Source organism: Parasteatoda tepidariorum, chromosome 5 (genome assembly GCF_982258835.1).
Source record: "Parasteatoda tepidariorum strain Cologne lab strain chromosome 5, Ptep-v5.0, whole genome shotgun sequence".
In the NCBI taxonomy this organism is placed as follows: domain Eukaryota; kingdom Metazoa; phylum Arthropoda; class Arachnida; order Araneae; family Theridiidae; genus Parasteatoda; species Parasteatoda tepidariorum.
In genome coordinates, this window is record NC_141759.1 from 3354365 (window position 1) to 3377684 (window position 23320).

Below are 23320 nucleotides of genomic sequence, written 5' to 3' on the forward strand. Positions count from 1 at the left end.
ATTATTCTGCATTTATTACTACAAATTTTCGCAATTGTTTTAGTATATTGATATTTTTGATTGTATTATTATAACTCTTGGAAACGTACATTTAAAGAACCCTTTATTGACGCATCCGATTCGTGCGATTTCGTTGTCCATACAATTAGTTTTATTATTAAACTTGTTTCGATTATTGCCGTGGATTTCAGAGTTTGTTATTTTTTTATACGATGACGATTTACAAGTGTAAAAAATGAATATGTAACATTTTTTTATTTATATATATTCTTTTCTGTATGCATAAAAATGAGAGTAGCCATTTATCTTCTTTGTATAAAAAGTAAATACGAACTATAATACGAAAAAAAAAATTCAGATAATTTTTTCTTCCAGCAATCACATGTCTGAACAGTGTTTGGTATATGTATATATATACATCTTTTTTTTCTTCTTTAATTTCTGGGTTTGGCACAAATTTCCATTTTTCCATTCTTCATCAATTCTAGAACGCCAATGTCTGAAGTTTTCGGGACGGTTAGTTTGAATTTCTGTATGATTGCTGTCAAAAATAAGAAAACCTGCGCCATTGTAAAGCTTTCTCCTATGCAATTCCGCTTACCTGGAATAAAAAAAATACAGCCAAACAATGTTGACCTATACTTAGATAAATTGCAGGGTGACAAGAAATATTTTGAACGCACTATAATTTTAATACTTATTAAAATACCAAGAACAAGCTTACGAATGACATACGCATAATAAATAAGTTTTCGAGCGGAGAGTGTTTTATTTTTTAGTAAGTTTTAATAGATAATTTATAAACATGGGTGGATGGTTAAATATTTGCTTGGATGTTAGCTACTTGTTCCTTTAGTATAAGTAGTCAGCCATTTTAAACAGTGCATTGTAACTAGAAAAACCCAGTCTAAGAGTTTTAACGTGATAATTATGTGACTGCCTGAGCTAGTGTATGAATGTGTTTTCTACTCTAGGGAGCGCTGCAAGCTCTTGACTCCCTATACTTCCGGGTTCCAGTTTTTGGTGAGTTTTGAAGGTATTTATTTGGCTCTCAACTTGAGCAGTATTTCTTGTATACGTGTGTATATAGTTGTTACTTGATTGAAAGAAAAATCGTCATTTGAAAACCTGACCTTTCAAGACGAAAGAATTGACATTTAAAAAAAAAAAAAAAGACTGTTTACCTTGTTAACACTATACCAACTTCGAAATTTAAACCTAAATGACAATTTGCAGAATTAAATTCAATCTCTCAGCTCGAATAATATACTACCACTAACGTATGATGGTGCACAGCTGGCACCAAGAACAAACAGTAATAAACTAGTAAAAAGGAGTCAAATCAAATCTATCAACCATGTCACCTTTTTTTAACAATGCATCTCTAAATAACTAAAAAAAAATTTCATTGCAAACTCATCAGGAATGATTAATATCTCATGAAGCACAGCCGATTTGAACTCAGAATTTATTTCTTTTATTAAAAACGAAATTATCGCCTCGTAGAATAAGCTGGAGTAAGCAGTTGTATACTTTCTAATCGGAAGTAGAGCAGGTCAAGAGCTCGAGACTGATGCTATTTATATTGAAAACACCATCCATACCCATTAGACCAGTGCTCCCCAACCTTTTTATCACCGCGGACCTGTCGAAGTTTGATAATTTTACCTCGGCCCGCTGGGAGGGCGTTGATTGTTTATTTTTAAGATTACTTTGATTTATTAATTTTAATTTGATTGTATTTAAACATGCCTTCGAAATAAAATACAGTTACACCAAAAAATAAGTATAAAGTGATTTAACATTTTAACATACTAGAATGTTAAATCAATGAGAACCCTCAACATTTGCAATGAGACGGTTCCATATGGGGGTAATAGGAGACAATAATACATTACAAATATTAAAAAATTTATGATACTACCTTCAGGGGCCCCCCTTTTTTAAAACAAATAAAATTTTAATGGAACACAAATATTTTTAATTTGGGGTATAAAACTAGGAATTTAAATTCAGTTGCAATGAAATGGGCGGCCCAGTACCATTTGATCCACGGACCGGGGGTTGGGGAACACTGCATTAGACCACACTCGGACTAGTATCAATTGAGGGCATTTCATTACGATCACTGGCAGTGAGTTGTACAGAATGCTGGCGCAGCACAGTAGAACTTATTAATTTCCGCAATTAAAGTTCCAACCCTCTTTAATTCGAAGATGTTGTATTATGATTCTGACATAAAAGCCAATCTACTTACCGACACCAAAACGTATCGGAAGTTCAGGTCTCTGATTCTTGTCCTCAGAAATGAAGCGCATCTCATCGAATGTCTCTGGTTTCTCATAAATATCAGGATCATGGTGGCTTGCCCACACATTCATCAGTGTGATGGCACCTTTAGGAATCCTGTACCCTCGTACAGTGGTTTCTTCTGAAAAAGGTTAACCGTGTCACAAACACTTAATCACAAAACAGTAGTTTTTCTTCATATTGGAGCCATACCATTTTAGAACCAGGCTTAAAGGAAAACGAATCACCCAAAATACCTTATGAAGTAATAATCAGATTTTTCACTCACCCAGGTGCAATTTTAATCGTTTTGGAAACACTAATTTACTATGATACTTAATTAGCGACACTTATTCATTCAATCTCGAATTCAAACAAGCAAAAAGAAATTTGGACTAAACACACATGAGAAAAAACCTTTGGAATATTTAAGTGAATAAGTTATAAGCTTTCGTTATTATAAACACCATTTTAATTTTCTATTTACAGCTCCTTAAAAAAAAATTTTTTTTTTTCAATAGTTGTATTTCTTTATATGGAGAAGTCTAAACTGACGTCACTTCATTTATCTGCCTACTGAATATTCATTCCTCTTGGATCCATCAGTTACTGTATTGCAACTAATAGGAATACAAATCGCCCGCATGCAACAACTGGTTGCCATTCACAGCCTCTAAATTACGCTAGAATATTTCTATTTTGGATCTGGTATGTAGATAGGTACTTTACTTACATAGCACTAGAGTTGCACAATAGGCTATTGGTGACGGTGAATATTCCTGAGGGTGATCTGAAGACATGCCATCACAATTTTGATCCTCTGCAGAGGGGATGGTTCCCCTGCTGTGGTAGCCCGAAGACCTGCGCACGAAGTTGAGTACTTTACGGTAGAACAGTTTAACGGGGATCGATACCACACGCCCTCGGTCCCCACGCAGATTGATAAAAAATATAATAGTAACAGTAAAAAATATTCATTTGGTGTAAACAAGCATTTGTTACTACTTTTTTCTTATATAGACCATTTTTTGTGGATGGACGTTAAGACTGTTTTTCGAAGGCATTTATTTTCCTTGGCTACAGCAGAGTTCAAATTAGGATTGAGCTATCAGAATGGTGTTGGGTTTTGACCTTAATAAATGAACTAAGCCGTGGTGGCTCCGGGGATAGAGCGTTCGCCTTCCAATGAGGCGAACCGGGTTCGAATCCCAGCAATGGCTGGTCGATACGAATTCCGCATCCAGTTTCCACCGACCACAGTCAGGGCCTGATTATCGCCTAGGCCCAATAGGCATGGGCCTAGGGCCCACAATTTCGGAGGGGCCTCAAAAATTAGCAAAAAGTTTAATGAAAGGTGGGCTAGCTTTGTGTTGATTTAAGTATTAAATAAAAAAACAGTGTTACAACAAACAGTATTAAATAAAAATCAGTAACTTGTAGCAAAAACCACTGATTTCAATTGTTTGTGGCCACCAAACTATTTTTATTTTGACATAAACATTGTTTTGTTGTTTTATATTTTGCTCTAATTTATAGATACGTAAAATTTATCTTAGAAAAATAATCTTCAATTGTCTGCTTTCAAAATTTCTCAGATTGTTTCTCTTGAATCATGCAGTTCAATAGATTCTTTTTCATTGTTAGGACTACTCTTCAGTAATTTAATTTCAAAATATCTTGTGAGGGGCCCAGAAAATTTGGTGGGCCTTGGGCCTGAATTTGTCTTGATCGGTCCCTGACCACAGTGCTGACGTAAAATATCCTCAGTGGTAGGCGGATCATGAGCTAAAATCCTCTTGCCGTCAGGCTAACCGTGGGAGGTTTTCTTCACCATGTAACGCAAAGGTGAGTTAGTTCCATCAAGAAATCCTCCACAAAGGCAAATTTTTCTCAAAACTTGATCCAAGAGTTCCCTTGTCTTCTGGATTGGGTTTTAAATGACAAGGCTACGGATTTGAACATTAGTAGCCGTAAACTCTAATTAGGTCGGCAGTTCAACGACGGTTATAAAATAAATAAACGATCTGTCACAGAAAATCGGGTGGTGAAGATTGTTACTTACTGATGCACTGTGCGCTGGGAAAGACAGCAAAATACTCTGTTGTGCGTATGATTTCATGGATGAGTGAGTTGGTGTAGCGCATCTGACTCTTGTCTTCCAGGGCCGGATGTCTCTCCAGCCCAACGACTTCCTTCACCTCCTGGTACACCTTCTCCTGAATATCTTCGTCTTCCAAGACATGCTTCAGGAAGAGAGAAACGAAGAAAGCTACGCTCAACACTCCATCACCGACAAATTGTAATAGAGTCGACACCAAGGCCCTGTCTACAAAAGAAGAATAGTTATTAAAGAGTGGACTCCTGACTTCAGAAGATTATTAAAAGTGGATATCTATCTACACAACAAGACCATACACATTATAGGGCGAAATAAACAGTCGCCACCGGCCACAGAATCACTAAATATAAAAAATAATGATTAAACAATAGTCGACACTCGATTTTTTTTTTGTCGAAATTTACCCCATGTGCATTTTATCACAATTATTTTAAATTAATAAAGAATTTTTATGACTCTTATAAAATATCTTGAAAATTACTTTTCACGAAACTTATCGTAATTTTAGAAATGAACCTTGTAATGTTTACAACATGCTTCAAAAGAAATGACTTACACTATCGAGAGTTTCAAAAGTAAATAAAAAATGGCCACCCGCTTCAAAGGCTGGCCGCAATTACAATTCAGGTCAGTAGCGAAATTTCCTAATTTTGCCCTATAGTACACGTGGTAGTGCCTTTATGGAGTGCGCTGGTAGGACTTTCATATAAACCAAGTTCTGGGATGAAGATTGATTGAAATTGATGGAAACTTGTTTTGAGTTCTTGGTCCAACTCCTTGGGTGATAATAGAGCATGTTCGACTTTCCATCGAAGTTATTCCTACCTTAACCAATCAGCTTCAAAAGTTTTCAGATGATTCTAGGGGTTGAAATTTGTCGGAACACTACCGGGTTACTACTTCCGATCGATTTTTACGCCTAATCTTGAAAAAACTCACCATCCAATATTATGCTTGCAATGCTCACAAGCAGGTATCAGATCATGTCATTTTGTTGTCCGTTTTCATATATTTTAATCCAAATAAATTAATCTGTTGGTGTCTATTTATGTTATAATGATTTTATTTGAATTTATTTAGTAATTTCCAATACATGTAAGTGTGATTTTATAAAGTTAAATATGAACAATGGGCTGGTGCAAGTTTTTCACCGACCCATCAGTGACATTCAATCAGACACGTTCAATAAATCTAACACCGGAAGTTTTTTAAATTTCCTCCGGCTTTAGGAAGCTTGTCAACCATCCAGAACTGGTTCAGTACATCTGTGCTGACGCCGTTGGCGATTTTGAGTTTCACTGGTATCGGCACCCGTTCCTCTCTCACTTAACTTTTCATTTAAGCTCATCATTATTTATCTTGGATTTGATAACTATTGTTTTATGGTTAATTGTAACCATATTTTGGAATGATATTATTCATCTGGAATCATTTAATGAACTTTTTTTGTTTATTGTTATTTTTGTTTACAGTAAAAACTGTTATTGTTTATGAGCTATTTCCTTCAGTTATTATTTACTTACTAAGGTAGGTTGGACCTTACAATAATTTGTTAGATTTCGATGACGCTTTTTCCTCCTCACTTAAGTCTTAATTTGCAACACTTTTTTTGTTTTCGTTTTAGGTAAGGTTTCTAAAAATGTTGTTTTCGGAACGAAACACCCTCTACTTTAAGCCAATCTGAGTAGTTCTTTTTTAAGCACTGACTTTAACGATTTACCAGTAAAATATTTTGCTGTTAGATCATTCTTCGAATGCCTATCCTCTCTCTCTTTTAAGTAAGCGTTGATGAAATCGTCTGGGTTCTCTTCCCTATGCTTCGCTTTGTTCACCACTTTCTCAAGGATTCCTTCCATGGACCTCAGATGCTTCAATGCTTCTCCATATCCAGGCTTTAAAGGCAGAAGGAAATAACTAAAAAAAATATTATATTTCTTTTTTGAAAAGAAAGAACTTTACATACAACAGTTCCTCTATTATAATACAGTTGTAAGATAAAACAAAATATAACAAAACCTAACCTGGGCAAGCGCAAAAGCTGTTCATAAATTATTTCGCATTTCATGTATAGAATATGATTTTTATACCTTCTATGTTTTATGTTTCCTTTCAAATGGGGCTTCGGAAAGTAATGTAACATAAAAAAGCTTGAACAATTATTTTTATATCCATACTTTATCTTAATTCTCTTTCTTAATTTATTATTCAAAATTAAAATCTTTCTCACACTTTATTATTCACATCCGCTCTTTTGGTTCTATTTCTAGATTTTAACTACGCAAAAATTAACATTTTGAGTTTTTCTCTTTACTAACCGTGAGAACCATATTATTCTCTCGACCAATTTAAGGGACCGATTGTAATGACTAACATTTCCCTTTTTTCATGAGACGTCATACATCGCAGAGAAAAACTTACGTCACGTTCCCTGAGAATTAAATTCGAACACACTGATTTTGGATTTGAAAGAGCTGCCAATCTTGAAAAAAGCTGAAATAAAGAGTGTCTCAGATTTTCCTGCTTCGCCACTCTGCCATGACACACAAGTGTATAGAAGAGTGAAAAACTTGAGAATGTTTTTTGTAATGTTCAATTAAATTTATACACTGTACACAAGTCTTATGAAAACCCGACCAACACTTTGTTTTTATTTTTATTCCCGTCAGCCTCCGCCTTTTTATAAGTAGACTGCACAGACTATTTAAAAAGTGAACCAGTCTCATTTAATTGCGCAATTAATATATTGTACGGCGGTTGGCAAGTAAATAAAACAAAACCATCCTATTAAGCAGATTTTAAGACCTATACATATTTCCTATTACTTTTTTACTCTTTCTTTCTAAACTGGTTTGCTTGATTAATGGTCTGATCGGACTACCTATGGATGGTTAATTGAATGTAAACAATAACAAGTTTCCTAAAACCGGAAAAAATTTAGAAAACTTCGGGTGTATCCCTCCGCTTATATTATATGCTTACGAGGCGATGTGTGAACAGGCTTAAGATTCTAGGAAGTTTTACTATCGTGATTTGTGTTTAAATTGACGCATAATTTTACCACTCATAAGAGTTTTCTGTAATTTATAAATTCTAAATGACTGTGAACATAATTTTTTTTTGAAGTTATACTTCTTATGCGACTTCCAACAAGGTTGCGTTAAACGTTTAACGCTACATTTTTATTGGCCGGGAAATCATGTGGTAGGATCCAGTTTTTCCTCATTTATTTCCATATTGTTTTGGTTTTCACTAGCATTAAAATAATAAAAGTCATAAAAGTATTGTTTTTCTATAAATATTTTTTTAAGTTTGTTTTGATACACATATAATTTAATAGGGTAGTATTTTTTATTTTCAAATTTAGTGGATAACAATTGTAAATAATGAGTGAAAACAATCCCACGGACAACGCGACGAACTTAAGGTTATGTCAAGGTAGGTCTCTTGTGAATATCAATTGATTGTTAGGTTTTCTCTTCTGAAATTACATTATGACGCATTCACATACATCATTAATTCAAATACATTTTCCAGGGCGAGACGATGAGGCAACCACAAGCACTTCCACTGGTTCAAGAGGTCCACGAGGGAAAAATGCACAATATTATCGTGATTACAGAGCACGGAAGCGAGCGGAGCAGGAAAAAGAGTCGTTGAATAGAACTAGTGATCCTTCTACGACTGCTGATTCTTCTACAATTAACGTCGCAGGTTACGAAGTTTAACTACTTCCGCTCGGAGAGACTCCATGCACTATTTTTTTTTTATCACAACATAAAGTGTAAAGTTTATCATGTTTTGAGTGTTATCCCTTATTTGGCTATATTGGTGTAAATATCACAGTTTGTTATTTTTTAGGTAGCATCTTGCAGGCCATAGCATGCTTGCGGCGTCTTCCGAATTTATTTGTTGTTTATTTCGTTGAAATTTAAATTGAAAAGATGCGTTATATTGTAAACACTACAAGTATAATAATATTGGATGGTGCGCTTTCTCACGCTTAGGCATAGAAATGAATCGGAAGTAGTATCCCAGAAGCCTTTCGATGAATTTTAACCTCTGGCGCCATCTGTGCTTAGCTTTACACGGTCAACCATCTATAAGAAACCGAGACTTTATTGAAGATGAATTTATTGAAGCTATCAATCTACATCTTTTTGAAAAAAGAACGAGTTTCCGAAATGGGAAGAATGGTATTTAAAAGTGAAAAAAATTTTAAACTTCGAATCCAAAACTAATCAAAAAGCAATAAAAAATTTAAATTACCGTGATATATTTCCAGTATAAAGAAGATTAGTGAGGGTCATAAATGACATAACATGACCAAACGATTGATTGATTTCTCTAACTTCCAACTCGGTAATACTGGTACTACCAAACATGCAGCAACGAAAGATCGCATTGCATTTGTCTGTCAGTAACTCAATAATTTCTACGGGTCCGCCATCCTTGGATCTCAGGTATTCGATGGTCTCTTGAATCGAAGAGTACATCGATTCTGCCACGTGATTGTTGATGGTAGTCATTCCCGTCTCTCTGAAATGCTGCAGAGTAAACTTTCTCAGAACCCTCCATGCTTCTCCATTAATTACTCCAACTCCTTAAAAAGAAACAATAATTAGGCAAATTTTTCTTCCATGTCCAATGGCTGCTGCATATTTTAATTTATCTCTTCTCTCTATATACGAGGGCCGTCTGAAAATGAAAACCAAACGTAAGAAAATTTTCATGAAGCCAATTTATTTTTTGATTCTACATACGTTTCTCTTTTTCTTTTTTTTTTTCAAAATAGTTGCCAGAGCCGAGATGGCTCAGGGGATAGAGCATTCGCCTTCCAATGAGGCGAACTGGGTTCGAATCCCAGTCGATACGAATTCCGCATCCGGCTTGCACCGACCACAATGCTGACGTGAAAGATCCTCAGTGATAAACGGATCATGGGTTAGAGTCCCCTTGTCGTCAGGCTAACAGTGGGAGGTTCGCGTGGTCTTCCTCTCCGTGTAACGCAAATGCGGGTTAGCTCCATCAGAAAGTTCGCCACGAAGGCAAAATTTCTCCCAATACTCGATCCAGGAGTTCCCTTGTCTTCTGGATTGGGTTCAAAATTACAAGGCTACGGAGTTGAACATTAGTAGTCGTAAACCCATAAAATTGGGTCGGCTGTTCAACAACGGTTATAAAATATAAAATAAAATAGTTGTCAAGTTTGCTGCAACACTTATCATACCTTACAACTAGATTTAGAATACCCTCTTCATAGTAACTCGCCGTCTGCACCGATAACCAGGAGGTCACGACCGCTTTCACGCATTCGTTGTACTGGTTGCCCCCCAAATTGATGTTTGAAACATTGGAAAAGATGAAAATAACTGGGCGCAAGATCTGGGCTGTATTGAGAGGTGGTCCAAAACTTCCCAGTTAAAAGAGTTCAATAAATTTCGGGACTGAGCTGTGCAGAGAGTCATTGTCATAGAGTAGCAAAATTTCCTGCCAGTAGGAAGCTTCGTAAACGTCACAAATCTATTGGTGAATGTATGCAGCAGCAGACAGGTTTTTTGCCGACTGAAAACGCACCACTGACCGTACCTCATGCGTAAAGGGTGATTAGTTAAATTTTTAACATTTTAAGACACAGACCTAGACAGCTGTAACTGAGCACAGTTGTTCCCAAGGAACGGCAAGAACGACGCAAGCAAACAAAACGGCCCTCGTATATAAAACCAAAAGTATCTCTCTATTTACGTTTGCTAATAACTCGCGAAAACACTGATTTGAATCGGATTTTTTTTTCTCTCTACAGTATACAGAATTTTATGATGTGGCTTGTAAACAATTGCCACTTTTCGTCCTCATTTAGTAGTTGGGGCGCAGTATTGAAAACACGAAATTCCATTGTTACAAATTAAACTTTCTTTTTAAACTTTTGAGCGACTAAACCGATTAGCACAGCGCATTTTATTACAGATTACTTATATATTGCATTTTGGGTCATTTTGCGATTTTTTTTTTCATCACTCTATATTGTGTTGTTCGCAAGCAATATTGATTTCATTGTTTCAGCAATGCACTGTTATGGAAACAGCATCATAACAAAAGTTTTTTCTCTTAAAAAAGGGGGACAAAATTTTGAGAAAAATAAAGCTGGCTAAGCTAGCTCATATTTTAATTGTTGATGTAAAAACGCTTGCTAGAAAGAAATGTGCAGTCTAACATAAGTTATTCAAAATTAAAGAAATACTATTCAACCGTCAAAAGTAATTTTAAACATAAATATGTATGCGTATTCTAAATCGTCCAAACGGCATTTCACTTTCAAGATGTTTAGAACTACGAAGTGTATAAAAGTACAAGTAGGGTAAAACACTTATTGGTGGTTCACGGTAATAACATGTCATATCCCAGTAGAGCAGTTGTGCAGTTAATATTACAAGGAAAGGAAAGGAATTCACTTCTCTTCAGAGAAGTACAATTAAAGGTATAGGCAAACTTCTGAAATTTTTTATTTTCATGGGGGAAAGTTCACATCATTTCAAAAAAAAAAAAGTTAAAAGTTTCATTAAATTTTGATGTCATAATTCGTAATCGAAATGGCTTTCTTATATTCGGGGCGATTTAACTTCATTTACCCTTGCTAATAGCTGTAAATAGTTCTACTTAATTACTCATACACAACTATTTTAGTTCATTTTATTTTAAATTAAAATAGACATTTATTATTTTTTAAATTTTACTTTTTTTCAATTTCCTCCTTTTTCTAGCAAAAGAGTAAGGAAAATCTTAGTGCATCAAATATGGCTATTATAAAAACAACAATAAATTCAGTAACAATAAATAATCTCTATTTATTGTTACTTATTTGAGAGACATAAAAAGAAAGTTCTATCAAGTGTAGTGTATCTTTATTTTCATTATACGTAAAGAAAGTACGAAAAAAGTACCTTTGCTTTGTCAAAAGAAGAAAAAAATTCAACCCAAAGTACTTCTATGTTCATTATAAGTAATGAAAATACACGGAAATGGTACTTAATTTTTCGTTACAAGAAGGAAAGTTCAATCAAAACTATTTTTATTTCTGTTATTAGTAAAAAGAGAATAGGAAAAATACCTTTCACTTTCATAAGAATAAAAAAAGTTCAACCAACAGTACTTTTATTTTCGTTGCCAGTTAATAAAGTACGAGGAAACATCTTTACTTTTGTTACAGGACAGAAAATTAAACCCAAATACTTTTTGTTTTGTTACGAGTAAAAAAAAGCACTAAGAAATGAGCTTTAGTTTCGTTAAAAGTAAAAAAAAGTATAGTCGCACCAAAGTCATACAAAACATAAATATTTGAGGGAACGTACCGTCACTAAAAACCCAATTGAGTACACTGAAATCTGTACACTTTTCAAAATAGTCGGCCTTGTTGAGATGGAGTTCGCGGATGGCTTTGATGCTTCCCAAATGAATGTAGAGAGCACCGCAGAACCGGAAGCTGTAGATATCACCATACTTTACTTGCAGTGTGTGTAAAGTACGATGGCATGTCTCATCTTCGAGGAATGGTGAATAACCAAAAAACGGCCAACCAACAGGACCTGGCGGCAGACCTCTAGATTGTTTCAGATAAAAAATGGCAATAATAACCACTATGGTGATTAGAAGTGTAACCGCAGTTCCAGTCTTTATGCCATCAACGTATTCGAACATGTTTGAGCAGAGATGAGACCTAAAAAAAATAAAATCCATAAGGATGAAAAAATGCAAGCCTAATATTCTATATATCTATTCGCGATCGCAACACTCGAAAACGCCATCTGGGGAGAAGACCGGTTCCATGCCTTTGATCCTTCCCTCCCCTCCTCTTTCAGACGATATTTTCCCCTTTCTTAATACTTTTTGTATTTGATTGTCAAAAATTTTTTTTTTAAATTTGCATGAAGCTTTCTTTTAGAACTATGCAGTTTTCATTTCCATATAGTTTCCTAACTTAAAAGATTTTAATCTATTGAAAAATCAAAACAAAAACTTACGTACTTCTTTCTCCTATGATTCTTCACAAGCAAATGGTGAAAGCATGCGAAGTGTTGTCATTGGTATAGAGTTCTGCTCTAAGTCACCTGTAGCCCATTTCGATGGAAGATTCTAATTCAAGCAGGTGGAGGAGGATTTGGAACAGCGGGGTGATGATTTCCAGCCCACACTGTCACAAACATCTTTAAGATATCTCTTGTACACAGAAAAGCTGGATATCTCCAAATACACCAGAGATCTCCAAAATACCCATGAAATATGTGTCAGAAATCCAGAGGTCGCATCTGTGTGAAGTACAACAGATATTGGGACATCTGCTATATATCCAAGGGACATGTAAGTAAACTACCTTCACATCTACAGTTTGAGCAGGCTGATCGGATTTCTCGGCAAAGCCTTCTGTTACGTCATTTTGTAGCTTCTCATTATTATTATTTCTCCGTAATTTGTTCACAAAATGCAAATCATAAGTCAGTTCTAATATATTTCGTATATTATCTTCAGTCAAAAGAGTAAGAGATAAAGCTTAAAAGCTGAAAAGAGTAAGAGATAAAGCTTAATAGTTTTTGAAATGAATTAATATTTAACTGACACGAGGAAATATTTGAAATAAATTACAAGTTCTAAGATTTGTATACTTTATTTATGCAGATTTTTTCATTTAATTCTAAAATAAAAGAGGGCGCTATGTGCTAAATAAATATGCTTAAAATTAACAAAAGTCGATTTAAAAAAAAGTTATAGAGACTTATTCTTTGCATAAAGAAATGAAATTTTTTTTAATATATAAATAGAATTAGCTAATAACTATATCAGAACAAACAAAAACTTAAGAATTAAGCAAAGCGTTTTTTAAGGAAGAGTAATATTAAATTACAACAAAGATTTATCAATTTTTGGAGCACATCATGCTTTTGAATTTCAGAAATAAATTTACTATATGTGCAAATTGAACAAAAATTTCGAATTAAAACCCATGCAATTTAGATCCATTATGTGAGAATCTTTGTCCGTAAGGTTTCGAAGTTCTGACATTCCATTTCGTGTATTGTCTGTTTCTAAATTCCTTTACCCATTTGTTCCAATCTTCTAAATTTGGAACATTGCTTCTAAGTATAACAATGTTAGATTAAATAGTTTCTATTTCATTTTTAAATAAAGAAGGCAGGCGAAAAAACTGACATTTCAAGTCTGAAGAAGAAAATAAACTGCAGAAATCGCTCTATACTTAAAATAACAAGCATATCAGATTGAAATAGCCATACGTAACAGAAGGCGTTGCCGAAAAAATCCTATCAGCGAGCTCAAAATCTCTCTTTACTAACTGTAGATGCAAAGGTAGTTTACATGCACCCACAGGAGACATCTGACAGATATTTTAGACTTATCACAGATATTCATGAGATATCCAGCCCATAACATTGATATTTAAAGGAGTTTTACTAGATACCATTTGTACATACTCTATGGATATTAGAAAGAGATTTTTATTGTCTATTAGAGATATCTTAGTACAAAAACTAAATTTACTGATCTATCATAAAGAGTAAATTTATGCTTTACATCCCATAATTTTATGAATAAAATTACTTCAAGCATTGCTGTTGTTGTTACTTTACGTCGCACTAGAGCTGCACAATGGGCTATTGGCGACGGTCTGGGAAACATCCCGGAGGATGATCCGAAGACATGCCATCACAATTTTGATCCTCTGCGGAAGGGGTGGCACCCCCGCTTCGGTAGCCCGACGACCTTCGCGTGAAGTCGAGCAAATGCAGGGACGATGAGTTCCTGCATTTTCAGGAGAATGTAAAACAGCGGAACGATGAGTTCCTGCAGTTGCAAGAGACTGTGGAACCGCGGGACGATGAATTCATGCATTTTAAGGAGAATGAGAAACAGCAGAGCGATGAATTCTTTCAAGTGAAAGATCATGTGAAACCAAGTATCGATTAGTTCCGGCAGGTGAAAGAGAATGTAAAACTACGGAATGATGAGTTTCTGCACCTAAAGGAGAATGTGGAACCGCGGAGCAATGAATTACTGCAGGTGAAAGAGAATGTAAAATCGTGGAATGACGAGTTTCTACAGGTAAAAGAGTATGTGAAACCACGGAGCAATGAATTCTTGCAAGTGAAAAAGCATGTGAAACGCCTAGCAATTAGTTTCTGCAGGTAAAAGAGAATGTGAACCAGCGAATGATGGGTTTTCTGCAGGTGAAAGAGAATGTTTTTAGTCAATTTCGTGTGCAGAGTAACTATCAAATTAGTAAATCTTTTTAATTACAAAAAAATATTTCATCATAAAAATCAAACTAAATTACGTAAACAATATAAGGCTAGACAGTTATTTATGAACATAATCAATTTATTCAATAAATTACAAATTTATCTATAACTGCAATATTTTTTTATAAGAACTGACTGACTATATAATGTAGAAACAGATTACATCAGTAATAGACTGTAATATCTGTTTAGTGTGTTGACTTTGCGTACTTAGTAACAAATATTTTAGATATAAATATGTAACATTATAATTTGCTGCACCTTCTATATGATTAAACATACTTTTGTTGAATAATAACATGCCTATTAATTTAGAAAAATATTTTTAAGGGAAGTATAAGATGAATTCTATTTATTAATTTTTAAACGCTAAGCAAAATGGACATTCTAAGAAATTAAGCAAAATTAAAAGAAAAGTTTAAAAAAAATCCCTGCCCCCGGCAAACTGAAAATCAGGTGAAAGAGAAGGTGGAACCACAAAGCGATGAATTCCTGCAGGTTGCGGGTGAAAGAGAATATGAAACAACAGAACGATGAGTTCCTGCAGTTGTAAGAGAATGAGGAAACAACAGAACGATGAGTTCCTGCAGTTGTAAGAGAATGAGGAAACGCGGGACGATGAGTTCCTGAATTTTAAGAAGAATGTGAAGCAACGGAACGATGAGTTCCTGTAGTTGCAAGAGAATGTGGAACTGCGGGACGGTGAGTTCCTGCAGTTGTAAGAGAATGTGAAAACGCGGGACGATGAGTTCCTGCATTTTAAGGAGAATGGGAAACAGCGGAACGATAAATTCCTGCAGTTGCAAGAGACCGTGGAACCGCGGGATGATGAATTCATGCATTTTAAGGAGAATGTAAAACAGCAGAACGATGAGTTCCTGCAGTTGTAAGAGACTGTGGAACCGCGGGACGATGAGTTCCTGCATTTTAAGTAGAATGAGAAACAGCGGAGCGATGAATTCCTTCAAGTGAAAAATCATGCGGAACCAAGTAGGGATTAGATCCGGCCGGTGAAAGAGAATGTGGAACTACGGAATGATGAGTTTCTGCAGGTAAAGGAGAATGTGGAGCCGCGGAGCAATGAATACCTGCAAGTGAAAGAGTATGTGAAACCGCCTAGCAATTAGTTTCTGCAGGTAAAAGAGAATGTGAACCAGTGGAATGATGTGTTTCTGCAGGTGAAAGAGAATGTGAACCATCGGAATAATGGGTTTTTGCAGTTGCAAGAGAATGTGGAACCGCGGAGCGATGAGTTCCTGCATTTTATGGAGGATGTAAAAAAACATCGGAATGTGGAGTTCATGCAGTTGAAAGAGAATGTGGAACTACGGGACGATGAGTTCCTGCATTTTCAGGAGAATGTAAAACAGCGGAACGATGAGTTCCTGCAGTTGCAAGAGAATGCGGAACCACGGAGCAATGAGTTCTTGCATTTTAAGGAGAATGTGAAACAGCAGAACGATGACTTCCTACAGTTGCAAGGTAATGTGGAACCGCGGAGCGATGAGTTCCTGCATTTTAAGGAGAATGTGGAACAGCGGAGCAATGAATTCCTACAAGTTGTTGTTGTTGTTAATTTACGTCGTACTAGAGCTGCACAATGGGCTATTGGCGACGGTCTGGGAAACATCCCGGAGGATGATCCAAAGACATGCCATCACAATTTTGATCCTCTGCGGAGGGGATGGCACCCCCGCTTCGGTAGCCCGACGACCTGCGCGCAAAGTCGAGCACTTTACGGTAGCACAGTTTAACGAGGACCAATACCGCACACCCTCGGTCCCTACGCAGACTGATCCAAGTGGTCACCCACCCGCATACTGACCGCAGCCAATGATGCTTGACTTCGGAGATCTGCTGGGAACCGTGTCTTAACGATCAGTCCACTGCGGGACTCCTACAAGTCAAAGAGCATGCGAAACCACGTAGTGATTAATTTCTGCAGGTGAAAGAGGATATGAAACCTCAAGAAGGGAACCAACTAACGGTATGATAGATAAATTGTAATCGTTGCCATATTTCACATGGTCTAGCCTGGAGCTCAAGAATCTTCAATAACTCAACCAACTTTAAATTTCCAACTTCACTTGATTTTATTCCATTAATGTCTAGATTTCGGAAGATGCGAAGCAGATTTTTCGTCCCTGACTTTTATTTCATTGCAAAACAATGTTTTTGATTTGGAAAATTGATTCAAAGATGAAATTTTTTTAAATAAAATTTTTTTCTTGACCTTAGTTTTGCGCACGTCGAAACTTCAGAAGGGGAGAAACACTTTGATCTACCTCTCATTACTATTTTGGAAGAAAATATTCTACCCGGAAAATAGAGTGAATATTGGAAATAAAATAGTATTTTTATACTTTTACTTTACTTTTCCAAATGTCAAAAAGCATATCATTCGCCCATTTAGTTCAATTTCCGAACAAAATAAAGTTTCCTACTTGGTGCATAACTTCCAAGTTGAGAAAGAATAGCCTTTTTTTTCTCCAAAATTACCAATTTTACTTGACTTAGTCTTGTCGAATAACTAAACTTCAGTATAATTCCAGTGTACCGTCAGAGAGAGTTTTTAGTACTGGGGGCAATGTCGTTCGAAAAAACAGAGCATCTTTATAACACATTCGGAAATGCTGATATTTTTAATTTCAGAATAAAAATTTCATATGAAGTTTCAATTTTGCTACTTATCAAAGTTATTTTTATATGGCTCATTTAGTAAAATTATTTTTTACGGTTTTAAACTTTTTATTTTTTCAAAGTTTAATTCACTTAAACTAACTGATTTTCAAATAATTCATAAACCTATCTTTTTAAACTTTCTTTGATTTCTAGTTAAAAGCTTAGTAAAGTATTTAACTTAAATTAAGACTGCTTATACCTTATAAACGATAAAGAGGTGCAAATATTTCATTCTGTATCTACACACATTTTTTCGATAAATATTTTAAGTAAGATTTGTTCATCGTAGTCAATTTATTTTATATCTTTCTTAAGCAAAACATATATATCTTCAAATTTATAAATTGATTTAAATCAATCTGAGTATGAAGTCTTGATAGAAATCTGACTTTCTGTGCCTTAAAGCAAATGAAATTCAAAAATACTATATCGCGATGCAAAACTGACGATGCATCACGATATATAATTTCTAATATTGCCCAGTCCTAGTCCCTTCAGATGGGGCCCCCTTGGACATCGGGGCCGTACCCCGACATAGTTACGGCTCTAATGAAAATTACTGTTTACTTTCTTTCAAGCTAGATGTTTCAAAATGAAGTCACAATTTTGCCATTATTTGAAGCTTGAGTTTAGAGAGATTGAAAGTAATTGAGATTTTAATGCCAAAACTTCACAATTGAGCCTTTAGATATAGTTTTAAAATTTATAAAGAAATACAAAAATTTCTAAAAATATACACTTTATTTCAAGATAAACATGAGTATTTCACACTGAATTTTAACAGAACAAATGTCAGAATTTTATTATACAATTTTTTTTCAATCAGTTTTAGATTCATGCCAATTATTCACAGTACAAATTTTTATTTTTAATGTCTTCTTAATGATCACGGTTACAAACTTTCAATAATAACATCTTAAGTGCACAATCCAAACACTTAACATAGTCTAAATATGTGTCCCAGAGCTTTAATGAAATTTTTTCATACATGTCAGAGCAGGGTTATTAGAATTAAGCAAGGCTAAAAAAAAACACAAATTGTTTTTTTCCCCTCGGTTCTAACCACTTAAAAAACGAATTGGTAAAATAAAAAAGCTGGCTTTTATTAAATCAAGATATTTTTCAAAAACTGTGATAATATAACAGAATCATAATGCCTTTAATTAATTATGGTGTTATAACTGGATGTTAGGAGAAATATGGAGCATCAGTTTTGCACTTTCAAAACTTGTTAGTTCAAAGAAACAGCTTTAAATTTTAGAGAAGAACAAATAATTTTAAACTACTTTGAACCATAAAAACCAGTTTACCAACTTTACAATCAAATATATTTTTATTATTATCATTTTGTATAAATCTTGCAGTTTTATAGAATATACTTGATAAAAAGATTTAGTACGATTTTTGAAAAATCTTTATTTCACAGAGATTTAAAACTCAGTTGGAATGTGATTGTAATATGTTTAGAGTGAATTTGTTCTGCTTTCAGCTCAATACAGAAATGTAACTTTTTTTTTACAGAACATAAAGTTTGTAAATAAAAACTAAAATTATTCATGCTAACGAAACCCAAATTTTGTTTCAGAAAATTAAAAGTCAAACTTCTGCAACTTAAAGACATGGAAATACCTTTTAAGTCATCGTGATATTACGCAACTTGTAAATTTTTTTTGGTCACAAAAGCTATAATAGTATATTTTTTTCATATTTGCTTAGACATCAGATACATCATAAAATCACACTAAATTTTAGCTAAATTTTTCAATGGAATAGTAATCAATAAATTGAATTTAGTGAAAAAAATATTAATTAATGCAAAATGCAGAAAATGCCAATCAAGGTCATCGTTTTCATAAGAAAGCTTTTCTTTTTAATAAAAATGAACCAACTTGGATGTTTTGCAAAAGGCTGGCATCTTTGCAACCCTGTACCAGAGGGACTCAAAAATGAAAATATGACACATTGTAAACAAGAAGAAAATCAATAAAATTTTAAGTAGTTTGATAAAATAAAAACTTTTGTTCAATGTTATTATATTCAAGATTTTATGGATTCATGACAAATTAACATGTTTATGAAATGTTGCCATCAGAGGCAAAAAATTTAACAGATATTGACAATTACTCAAAATCTTGAACAAAATGTTTAATATCCATTTAAATTCATAAATAGACAAAGTGTCAATGTTCAAAAGTCATTAAAATAGGCACACAAAAAATAATTAAATAAATTTTAAACCTTTAAATACTGTCCACTGACAATTGAATTAAAAAAAACTATCTGAATCTAGGTAATAACCATCTAATAAAAACTGTCTCTATTAAAACAGTATCTACAATGCATATAGCAAAAATCTGAATGATTTTTGAATTTATAATTTGAGAGGCCTGTATATGCTAATTAATTTGTGGAAATGATAGTTTTAAGTAACAAAATCAGATAGAAAACGGTAAAATCTCTTAAGAAACATACCTTTTTAAGGCTTTTTTTTTCTTGTCCATTATTTATTTAATTTTTTATTATTCAATTAAATAATGATTGAAAAATTTTTGAACTGTCCAGAATTTATTAGTCCTGAGTACATATTTATGGAATTTCTGTCTACTCATGCCCTGAGGCAGAATTGCCCGCAAAACGTTACAGAGTTTCTGCAGAAATATTTTTTATTAGGGAAGGGAAAAATTTCAATTTTCATTTTTGTATAATTTTTCGAAAAATATTTTTTCTTTTTCAGCAGGAATTTTTTTTTAAAGATGTCTTTTTTGCGCATCAGAGAAGAAAAAAGTTATTATAATTTTTCTATTCTCATTTGAGATTTTCAACAAAAAAAAAATCGGCAACGACTGGTTTCACCAAGAATTTCAAATTAATAATATAAAATAAAAAAAATTCATAAGTTTAAAAGATAGTTCGCTCTAGAAATGATGTTCTTTTTCCATTTATATATTTTTTCTTTGAAGAACACCACTTATTTGAGCATATCTCTTTTTTAAAGAGCCTATTCGCATGATTTCGTCATCAATCTTTATTTTGGGAGTTACTGCATGCATTTTACGATTTTTAATTCATGTATACATATTTTAATAAATACAGTTGAACCTCAATCTATCATTCCTGCATCTTTCATTTTCTCATAAGCATCAAATGTGTGTGCAATAAAATTCGTATCGTCTTAATAGATTGTTTTTAATACTAGCAAATTCCCCCCGTTATTGTTCAGAAACATTTTTTAAAAAAAGTGAAGCTATTCTATTTTGAGAAGAAAATTCCTGATTCTAATGATGATGAGCATGAAGTTTTGTGACAGTTTGGGGATAATGCTTCAAACTTCCTATTTTAACCTCAAATGCTTTAATTGATGAAAATGCTTTAATGCTTTAATTGATGAAAATGTTGAAACTTGTGGAGTTGACAGTTCATAAAATGCTTGCAGAAAATGAAAAAGTTCATAGTGATACCAACGAAGACAGCGAAAGGGTCCCCTAGCCAACATTTGCAAATTTCCTTGAAGCCTTTACAACTGTATGAAACATTCTGAATTCATGGGAACATGCAGAAAATAAAATATTACAAATCTGAAATCCGCTGAGAAGAAAACAGTGAGTTCAAATAAAATTTTTAAATATTTTAAATAAATAAATTTGTCTATTTGCTTTAAATATTTTTGAAATGAGTACATGATTTTTTCGACAAAATTTTCAATATTTATTATAAATAAGTCAATCACTTTCTTGATTTTTGAGTAAATCAATTTTTTTTCACTCCTAATACATTTTCAGGTCAGTATTTCATACTGATTCACATTTGTCATTTTTTCACAACTATCATTCATAATGAGTGGTCCCACAAAGAAACCATCGATCAAGAATTCACTGTATTTTCAACCCAATAGCTAAAATTCAGTTTTACACACCATAAAATATTTGCAAACAGTGATCCATCAAAGATAAACAATAAAGAAATTTATTCAGGTCCATAGCACAGATGAAACTGAATTATATATATTTTTTAATTTAACTGTTGTAACTGCCGTTGTACATTTTAATTATCATGTTAATCAATTAAATTTTCTACAATCCAATTAAACATTATAATAAAAAACATATTTAACATAAAGCTGTCAAAAAATTTTTTAGGCCCAACATTTATAGGGTTAGAGATTCGTTCCACACATACAGACTTCTCACAAACACATACTTCGTAAGGAATAAAAATCGAGTATCAAATCCTATGGGTTAGCTTTTCGCCAACCGTGTTGAATGTCTTCACATAACTTAACAGGAATGTTTAAACTAGAAACATGATCTTCTGATGATAAACAAACAACAACTGCATCAATGCACAGATCTTGCAATGAGAGAACTGAAGAAAAAAGAAAGCAAAAAACTTCAGGAAAATGAATATAACATTAAAAGGGAAACAGTCTAAAATAATATAGTTCTTATAAAATAAACATTTGTTTATAATACGAAAAGACATAGTATGCAGTTGGGATGAAAAATTTTAAAAAATGCAGATTTACGATTGCAATAATTATTTCACAGTTAGTGAAAAATTTAGAGCCTTTCTTTGATAGCACCACAGGGAAGATTTCCGTATTGTGATCTGTGACAGAATAATTGCTAAGACTTTAAAACATCACTGAAAGGGATCAACTGGAAAGGTATAACTTGTAGCCACCCCCCGGAGAAACATCTACATGCTTTTTTTTTTAAAAAAAAATTACAAGTTTAAATTCTATTAGGCACCTTGGCGATTGTAGTTGGCATGACAGATCTAGATACGGAAATATCCCCAATTAATGAATGAAATTGGGAAAAAATGCATTTATACTTACGTGGTGATGTTATAACAACGGTGATGGGTAAATTTTCTTCCTTTTCAGGGTCTTCACAAGGAACTGCAGTAGGAATAAACAATTCTTGGTTATTCATTAAAAATTTGCGTCTTGTTGATACTTCCCGACAAATCCAGGGGTGACCTTCGTACGAAAAGATCCTTTTCTGATAGGTCGGTTTCAATACACCATAATTCGTTTCCCTGCCATAATAATCTAACCAAATGATATTGATTATTTTTGAGCTAGCATTGCACATGAATAATGTGACGGGCTTACGTGATGGCCCAGATCTAAATCCAGTTACAACTCTTGCCATTAAAACTCAAGCCGATTACAATTTATCAGTACAATTCTGCAAATTTTTTCTAAGCCATCACACTTAATTTCCTTTTAAACATACACATTTTTATAGAAAAAAGTTAAACAAATATTTGGTAAACGCCAAGTTTTATAGTAAATAAATAAAAAGAACAATCAGTAAGAAATAGTAAAAAAAATTATAAATATACTTGCTCAACTCTATTCAGAAGTCTGCTGTTGGCATTATGACATGTTTTAAGAACTAACCATACTCAGTAATTGCAGCTTTTAGCTTATATTTATGTGATTACTCCTTAAGCAAACATGAACCCCTGTTGGATATTTTATGAAACTACATGAAAGGTCTTGGCATTGATTGAAAATAAGCCGTATTTTTAAACTTTCTCCAGGACTAATCGACTGACATCGCTCAAATTTAAAATTAGTTTGAAATGGTGTGAAAATTTATATACCTTGAAATTCGAAATCTTTTGGTCCGTGCCAAATAAAATAATAAATAAGTATGAAAAATTGTTTTTGTATCCCTATCTTTGGCAAAACCGTGAGCAGGCGAGATGATGGTTTTTCGATATTTTTAGAAAAACTAAAAAAATTAAATTTAAGAAAAGTTTCATTTACGTACGCAAAAGAATTTTTCATTACATAAAAATCTCACCGAGTACATGCGATATATGTTCTCGTAAAATTTGTGGAATCGAAAGTCCTGTGGTCGGTCGCTGAACAGTACAGGGAACTGAAAAAAATTTCCTTCGTCTTCAGATCTAT

The 23320-nt window shown here is 33.7% G+C and overlaps 2 protein-coding genes across 4 annotated transcripts; both read right to left on the reverse strand.

Moving 5' to 3' along the window:
- Positions 1 to 236: 236 nt before the first annotated feature.
- On the reverse strand, positions 237 to 22824 carry LOC107455577 (cytochrome P450 2A6). 3 transcript variants are annotated; one of them, XM_087163147.1, is made up of 7 exons: positions 22748 to 22824; positions 11755 to 12119; positions 8675 to 9008; positions 6129 to 6322; positions 4352 to 4615; positions 2258 to 2431; positions 237 to 601 (listed from the first exon to the last, which is right to left on the reverse strand). In XM_087163147.1, exons 2-7 carry the CDS (start codon positions 12098 to 12100, stop codon positions 435 to 437), a joined length of 1479 nt encoding a protein of 492 aa, XP_087019273.1. In that variant the 5' UTR covers positions 12101 to 12119; positions 22748 to 22824; the 3' UTR covers positions 237 to 434. The 3 variants fall into 3 exon arrangements, with proteins under 3 accessions (XP_087019273.1, XP_087019272.1, XP_087019274.1); XM_087163146.1 differs by having other exon boundaries at positions 22744 to 22815; XM_087163148.1 differs by lacking the exon at positions 22748 to 22824 and adding an exon at positions 12428 to 12949.
- On the reverse strand, positions 20337 to 22797 carry Vhl (von Hippel-Lindau protein). Its single transcript, XM_016073204.5, has 2 exons — positions 22232 to 22797; positions 20337 to 21756 (listed from the first exon to the last, which is right to left on the reverse strand). The coding sequence occupies exons 1-2, from the start codon at positions 22548 to 22550 to the stop codon at positions 21623 to 21625; spliced, it is 453 nt and encodes a 150-aa protein (XP_015928690.1). The 5' UTR covers positions 22551 to 22797; the 3' UTR covers positions 20337 to 21622.
- Positions 22825 to 23320: the final 496 nt, after the last annotated feature.